This window comes from Coffea arabica, chromosome 1e, assembly GCF_036785885.1.
Source record: "Coffea arabica cultivar ET-39 chromosome 1e, Coffea Arabica ET-39 HiFi, whole genome shotgun sequence".
NCBI classification, from domain to species: Eukaryota; Viridiplantae; Streptophyta; class Magnoliopsida; order Gentianales; family Rubiaceae; genus Coffea; species Coffea arabica.
In genome coordinates this window covers 51,027,880-51,035,871 of record NC_092311.1, presented here as the reverse complement: position 1 = coordinate 51,035,871, position 7,992 = coordinate 51,027,880, and the positions used below count along the sequence as shown (strand labels likewise).

The 7,992-nt window shown below is 37.5% G+C and overlaps 1 protein-coding gene across 2 annotated transcripts; it reads left to right on the top strand.

Moving 5' to 3' along the window:
* Nucleotides 1-547: 547 nt before the first annotated feature.
* Nucleotides 548-6,689, top strand: LOC113713002 (monocopper oxidase-like protein SKU5). 2 transcript variants are annotated; one of them, XM_027236700.2, is made up of 9 exons: nt 548-1,172; nt 2,550-2,659; nt 2,734-3,004; nt 3,103-3,241; nt 3,790-4,153; nt 4,473-4,838; nt 4,925-5,003; nt 5,598-5,794; nt 6,021-6,164. In XM_027236700.2, the coding sequence occupies exons 1-9, from the start codon at nt 1,005-1,007 to the stop codon at nt 6,049-6,051; spliced, it is 1,725 nt and encodes a 574-aa protein (XP_027092501.1). In that variant the 5' UTR covers nt 548-1,004; the 3' UTR covers nt 6,052-6,164. The 2 variants fall into 2 exon arrangements, with proteins under 2 accessions (XP_027092501.1, XP_027092492.1); XM_027236691.2 differs by lacking the exon at nt 6,021-6,164 and adding an exon at nt 6,171-6,689 and having other exon boundaries at nt 551-1,172.
* Nucleotides 6,690-7,992: the final 1,303 nt, after the last annotated feature.

Here is a 7,992-nt window from a genome sequence, read left to right as displayed (position 1 = left end):
ACCAAATTACTCTACTTAAACTCGCATACTCGAACTTGCGAGTAGCTTGATCAACTACTCGATTCGAGTTCAACATTAACAAAGCTCGAGTTAAGTTCAAGTTGTACGATAATACGCACGAGTCGAGTTTGAGTATATATTATTAATTTCGTAGGTTCAACGGGTTTAATCGAGCTTTCAATATATATATATATATATATGTATATATATTTGTTAGTGTGAATGTCAATTATATCATTTGTTTAAAAATTATACATAAAACATTAATTTTTATTAGGTGAAATTGATTAGGTTTAAATAGACTCAATTGAACTTGATTATATTCTATTACTCTTGATTAGACTAGAATTCAAGTAAAATGAATTGAAGTCGAGCTAAAGATTCGACATGTTCAAATTCGAATTCAAAATATTATTTTAACTTAAATTGAACTCGATCAATGCACTGTTCAAAGTTCCAAAGTTCCAACTTGACTTAAGTATAGCTCTGCTCGTATCCTCGTTAAACTTTCCTGAACTAGGGTGATGCAGGTAAAAATTTCTACTAGCATAATCAAAGCACAGCAGCATAAAACAGAGAAAGGAACAAAGCCTAACGGCTCAAAATTCAAGATAGGGGGCCGGAACTGAGAAGTGAGGACTGGCGTCTGAGGCCAAGAGACGGCCCCGCTAAGCTGTCTCGAACGCCACCACCACGTGCTTCTTTCCACCGCACAGTCGCACACACTACAGGCACACACACTTCGCTACTATTCCACTGTACTACTACTTGTTACGACATTTGCTCCTTGCATTTCTTCGTTAAACTACGGCTACAGCAATTTGCCACTTTTTGCCACCTCCCAAAAATCCCACCAAGATTCTGTCTTGGGATCGCTAAAACAAAAGCCATTCTAATTCGCCAAAGAAGTCTAAAGAACAGCTCTGCAAAAGTGTCTGCAGAGAAAGAAGAACAGAGGGAAATTCTTATAGTCTTTCTCTTGTTCTTTTGGACAACCAATTCCCATGTACATTTCCTCCTCCTCCTCCTCCTCCTCCAGCTACTATTGCTGTATCTTTTGGTTTAATTGGGTTCTCTGCTTGATTAGCTTTAGCTCAGCAACAGATCCTTATGTCTTCTTTGATTGGACTGTCTCTTATGTCACTGCCTCACCTCTTGGAGTTAAACAACAGGTTCTTTATCCCCTTATACTACTGTTTCAGATCTTCTTTTAGTTGTTTTTCAGATAAGGCAGTTGGTAGTATTATTTGTTTTGCAAATGAGTTTAAAGTTCTTGTTTTAGCAAGAATTCAACTTAATTATTTTTTTAGCACAACAATTGGGGAAATTGGAAAATTTTCCCCCTTGTTTTTTCCTTCTTGCATTGTAATTTGTTTTCTTACTTGGAAAGGTTCTTAAAGTGTGGGTGCAGGAGTAATAGTACCGATTTCTTATTGGTCGTTGATCATTAAAAAGATTGTATAATTTTATCCTCTTGAAAACATCAAGATTGTGTTTATAGTTGTAGCACTATAGTTTTTAATCATCCCTGCTATATTCGGTGGAGAAATAGAGTTCTGGATGTGTTGTTTGAAAGATATATAGCTGAAATTCGCTAACGTTGCCCTTTAGGAGATTAAATGAATTGTTGGACACTGGTTAAAGTAATCAACTTTTTGCTATTTGACTGCCCACTCATGCTCATGCTGCAATAATTAGTTGCTAGTAAATACTTAGCTAAACACAAGGCATCAAGCTAAACTATCCTAAGAAAAATTTGTCTCACGAGAGAATTGTTTCAGGGCAGGATGTGAAAATTGGTGTGCTTTCGGATGTTAGTTCGATTGGCATCTTTCATTAGGTTTCAAAATTCATAATTGAAGTTCATTAATTGTTGGTCTGATAAGGTTGGACATCTTTAACTTTCTTTGAATGTTGGTACTGGTTGCATGGGTGTGCTGGGCTGTCAATAGCAATAGGCATCGGTTTTGAGTTCCCATGAATTTCAATGTACACCTTAGGTTTATATTTAAGTGGAGCATTCATCCATCCGAGTAACCAAGAAAGGTCTCATAAAAGCTTAATTCATGAGCTTTTCCTTCTCTTCTTTTTCTTTATTATTTTGGAAGAAAATAAAAGTAAACAAACATGCAGTCTGGGTGTTAATCATCTAATTTGTACTTCTTTAAGCATAATATAAAAGTTGCAATATGCTTTTTCTCGGTAGAGTACTTTGATGATCAGTTGATGTCATTAACTTCGCCCTAACTATATTGGCACAAAGTCTTGCTTCCAATGAAGTTGAATTGCTATCCACATTCATACTTGCTAGTTGGTTATCCTAAATATGCGGAAAAAAGACCCTGTAGATAAGTATTTGTTGTTTGCTCATTTTTCTTTTTCCTTTCATGCAAAAAAATAGTGAGTGAACGATCTGAACTGATATCTGACTTTGGTTTCCCTGCTATTACACATTATCTTTGGGGACTGCCTTCTTTTGGCTTTCCTTTTTTCACTCTTATTTGTCCAAATCTGATGATTGTTTTACTAACATTTAGACCCAATTTTAGGTGATTGGAGTCGAGGGACAGTTTCCTGGACCAATTCTCAATGTCACCACCAACTGGAATGTTGTTGTCAATGTCAAGAATAATCTTGACGAACCTTTGCTTCTCACATGGTATAACATGAAATTATTATATATATCAAATTAATGACAGTGATTCTGATTCAACTGAATGAATTTAACTGCAGGAATGGTATTCAACAGCGGAAAAATGCTTGGCAAGACGGAGTCTCTGGCACAAACTGTCCCATTCCTGCTGGATGGAATTGGACTTATCAGTTTCAGGTCAAAGATCAGATTGGCAGTTTCTTTTATTTCCCTTCCCTATACTTCCAGAGAGCTGCTGGTGGATATGGGGGAATTGTTATCAACAATAGAGATGTTATTGCAGTCCCATTTGAAACACCAGATGGAGATATCACTCTGTTTATTAGTGACTGGTATATAAAAAGCCACAAGGTTGGTGCTAAATTTCTAAATCTTTTTCAGCCTCTCTATACAATTAGGTATGCTCTTTTGCTGTTTGTTGTTTACTTGGGGGTATTTTTGGGCTATAGGAACTCAGAGAGCAGGTTGAAAGTGGAGTTGGCCTTGGTGCACCTGACGGTATCTTAATTAATGGATTTGGTCCGTACCGCTATGATAGTGCAGTTGTCCCAGATGGTATTGCTTTCCAGACAATTTATGTGGATCCAGGTATTTTTCATATCTCTATGTTGTGCAATAATATGGTCAGTGACACATGCTTTGCATTAGTTACAACCTTGAATTAGGGCATCACCCTTACTTACGAGTCACGAACCAATCATTTTGTGATGGAATCATTTGAAGAGCTGGGATCATTTGAAGAGCAGGACATTGAAGACTAGTCTTACCTAGACAGTTTCCTCCTCATATGCCACGTGCATTGTGCAGTATCTATGGGCATAAAATGCAACTGAAATCATTTATTTCAATGTTGCAACAATGCCCTGGTCCACTCCTGAAGTTGTCCATATGATAGTCCTTTTACATTTCACTTCTAGGTGATTCAAGCTTCGAAGTCTCTCTGAAAACCTATAGAATCAACATGCCATGGCTTGTTTATATAAAAGGATATCTATAGGAGTTCCAGAGAGGATGGAGAACATACAAAGATATTGATTTTTTAATCATCTGCAGAAGTGACATTGTGTTTGTTTTGAGTTATGTTTATTACATTGAGTTTATGACGAAGTGTGCATTCTCATCATGCAATGCAACAGGGAAAACATACCGTATACGTGTACACAATATTGGTATATCTACTAGCTTGAATTTCAGAGTCCAGAACCACAACTTGCTTCTTGTAGAGACCGAAGGATCATACACAGTACAACAGAACTACACAAACATGGATATCCATGTTGGTCAGTCATATTCATTCTTGGTCACGATGGATCAAAATGCTAGCAGTGATTACTACATTGTTGCCAGCCCACGTTTTGTGAATTCCTCTGCTTGGACTAAGGCTATTGGGGTTGCTATCTTGCACTACTCAAATTCACTTGGACCTGCATCAGGTCCTCTTCCAGACCCTCCTAATGAATATGACACGTATTTCTCAATGAATCAAGCAAGATCCATAAGGTTGTAGTGAAACATGGATTTAGATATTAGAATTTTTTCTGAGACTCTGCTTCATTTTAACATTGCAGTCAATTACTAACCAGCAATGTTTATTGGAAAGGCCCTTCACAATCATCAGCAATGCACATTTTTGCAGCTCTTTTATGCAATGTTTACTAAAACCAGTATCCAGAGGAAATGTTTTTATACTCCCAACTTTATCTGCTTCATACCTTCTCCATCTTGGCATTCTCTTGTTTATATCTTATGTTGGTACTCTGACTTTCGTCATTGTTTTATGGTCTTATTGTTCTTGCAATATCTTGACGATCTTTTATAGATGGAATGTTTCTGCTGGCGCTGCTCGCCCAAACCCTCAAGGATCTTTCAAATATGGCCAGATCACCGTGACTGATGTGTATGTGATCCTTAATAGGCCTCCCGAGCTTATAGATGGAAAGTGGCGTACAACTCTTAATGGTATTTCTTACTTAGCACCTTCAACACCTCTCAAGCTTGCCCAGCAATTTAACATTCCAGGGGTGTTCAAGCTCGACTTCCCAAATAGACTGATGAACAGACCTGCAAAAGTTGACACATCTGTAATCAATGGCACTTTCAAAGGGTTTATGGAAATAATATTCCAGAACAATGACACAACTGTCCAGAGTTACCACTTGGATGGATATGCTTTCTTTGTTGTAGGGTAAGCATGCAGGTTTGATGAATATGACTTTTTCTAGTTTTCAGAATACTAAAGATTGAGCAGTATTGTCTTTCCATGAACTGCAGGATGGATAATGGTGTGTGGACAGAGAACAGTAGAAGCACTTACAACAAGTGGGATGGTGTAGCTCGCTGCACTACCCAGGTATTCCTAGTCTGAAAATTTTGACTTTGAAGTGTCTTAGATTTCATGACTTGGCGTATGTTAGAGACTCAAGTTCAAAAGCCTTTCCCCTGCTGGATTTTAGTTTTACTGTTGCATAAAGAAAACGAAGTCTTTGACAAGGGAACTGGAAAATTCCCACTTTCGTTGTTAGGCGACTGGGGGTTCTGGGCATGGGCATAACGGGCTTCCAAAGATGCCACGTATCTATACATGCCATGTAGTATTTGGACCAAAAAAAAAATCCTTGATGCAGATTTAATAAGTCTTTTGCTTATGTGAAGATATATATATATATATATATATATATATTTGTTTGTTTTTAGCATTGGCAGTGCATGAGAATTTCTGCTCAGACTTGACATACATATCCAACATATTTGCATCTGGACTAATTAGAGGTTAAAAGATTTTAATCTTAGTATGGAACTATCCCCCCTGCCACCCTTATTTGGTGGATATATGTTTGATAAATATAGTTGAAGTGGCTAAAATTAAAATCTTCCCTGTCCAATATTGGTGTATGACAATTTCTGAATGACTTGGAATTCTGATAAATGGGTGACTTGGGAACAGGTTTTTCCGGGAGCTTGGACAGCCATATTAGTTTCTTTGGACAATGCTGGTATTTGGAATCTTCGTGCACAGAATCTTGACTCGTGGCACCTAGGTCAGGAAGTTTATCTTAGCGTGGTGAATCCAGATATGGACAAGAACGAGCTTCCTTTGCCAGATAATACAATATATTGTGGTGCACTCTCATCTTTACAGAAGTAAGATGAACACCTTTACGTTTTCCTTGCCTCTGCTTAAATTCCATCACTTTCGTTTTTGGGCCATTGATCTTCAGAAAGGTTAGAGGCTAGTATATTTGGGTATAGAATATAGCTACTGGATAGCCTTGATTTCAGTTCTGGTCTCAAAAGATGTTTACTCTTACAGTGCATGCATTACATCCCTTTTAATTTGCTTGTTTACTTCATCCCGTCTTCTAATCAGAATCCTAGTCATATTGAGCTGGCTGCGCTAAGGTTTGAAGAACAATACTGAGTTCAGTTTATCAAGAGAACACATGAGCGGGCATGGTATAGAAACTTATGGCAAATATTTTGCTCTAATAGTACCACCGTCTGCATTTGGATTTTGCAGAGACCAGGCCCAGAGAGTCAACTTCTCTCGTGCATCTCGCTGTCCTGTGGCAATGAAAACCATTCTGGCTGCAGTTTTTTTGGCACTATTCGGTACCTGCTTCACGTAGTAAGTTTGCAGCAAAGTAGAAGCAAGCAAATCAAGCCCAATAGCACAATGGCTAGCACAGATGCATTCTGTAACTTAACTTTCATGGGAAAAGAGGAGAAATCGCACGAGTAGTCGTGCTCTTAACAATTTTTTCTTAAAGAGTTTCTTTTGACTTTATCATATTTACATTTTCAGTTTCTTGTATATCTTGTATAATCTAACCTACCTGTGAGCATAATGAGGGATGAGTTTTGAGTGTCATGGCACAGGTTGATTTCTTTGAGAAGGCAAATGAGAGCTGATAAATTGATAATTAATCTTCAGGAACTCTGGAAGAAATATGAAGGTCTTGATTACTGATAGTACTGTTGAGTAATTTACATATATTGACTTATCAGAAGAAAGTACTTAAAACTACTGCTTCCTTCAGTCTTCAGTCCTTGTTCTTCTTATTATTATTTTTTACTTCACCCGCCATGAAAATGTCGAACTGGAAGTTCGGTTCGGTCGTCGGTCGGTCCAGTCGTTGATTGCGCATCAGTCATCACAACTTGGACAAAAGGTAAGATGGCAGGAGAGAGGGGGCCGGCCAGCATCGTTGGCATACACATGCTGCCAACTTTAACTTTTGCTGCCTCGGGGGTTGGGTTGGGCCCATTCCCCCGCTTCAATCATCGTCACTCTGTCATATTATATTATTAATATTAATAATAAAGGGGAGATAGCTGACCAAATTCAGCCTCCTATGGGCCCTCTCTCCCTCTAGTACTGGACACGTCCTCCTTATTCAGTTGGGCCCTGCCCCCAGATTTGTTTTTTTTCTGACTTGTAAGAGTAGGAGTAGGAGTATTAAAATAAAAAGGCTATTCGCTTGGTCGCAAATGACGTATTTGTTTGTTTACCGCCGCGCCTACTAATTAATTATCAGCTTTCTTCCTTTCTGACATTTTCTTACTGAAGCAAGAAATTACGTTAATAAACCTAATCCCACGTTATCAGCTTTCTTCCTTAGCTTCATTTTCAAAAGATCCATCCATCAACGAGCTCTTTCTTTTTAATTTTACTTTTACTTCAAGTTGGTGGTGGAGACTGGAGAAGGATTCTTCCCCTAAAATTGGGAAAGAAAAGCAAGGCATATACATTTTCCTGTCTTAAAAGGCAATTACTTCCACCTTTGATGTAAAATGTAAGATAAGCGCAATAATAATAACGAAAGAAAGTTGGGGGGGTAAATACTAAATATCAAGGTCAAGGTGCTATTCTTATGTATTGTCCTCCATGCTTCGCTTTGCGCAAAACAATAGCAAAATGGTTTTAAATGTTTAAGAGTGCCTTAACTGCCAAATAAAACTCAAACCACTTTATAAAAGTTCAGCTGGTTTTCCAACTATTTTATTCTTCCTAGAAATCTACGTCCGTAATTTTTGTAGTTTAAAAAAGAAAAAGAAAAATCTTCATAGATGGTAATACTTTATCAAAATCCTTCTAAATATCGCAAAAAGGTATTATTTGAATTACATTTTTGATACAACAATATTTTAGATTTTCGAAAATATTTTCTTTTACATTTCTCAATCACGTTTTTACTCCTAGAAAAAAAAAAAAAGTGTTGTAATAATTTTTTCTAAAACCTCTCGGGACAAAAAAATTAATAAAAAAGGGGCTCTAAAGTTTCACGTTATTTAATGCACTAGTATTGGACCCACTGGTACGAATTATTTAAGGCACTCAC

Coding starts and splice junctions, on each gene's coding strand:
- LOC113713002 (XM_027236691.2), top strand. CDS start 1,005: ATGTACATTTCCTCCTCCTCCTCCTCCTCCTCCAGCTACTATTGCTGT. Junction 2,660..2,733: donor GAACCTTTGCTTCTCACATG/GTATAACATGAA, acceptor ATTTAACTGCAG/GAATGGTATTCAACAGCGGA. Junction 3,005..3,102: donor GGTATATAAAAAGCCACAAG/GTTGGTGCTAAA, acceptor TTTGGGCTATAG/GAACTCAGAGAGCAGGTTGA.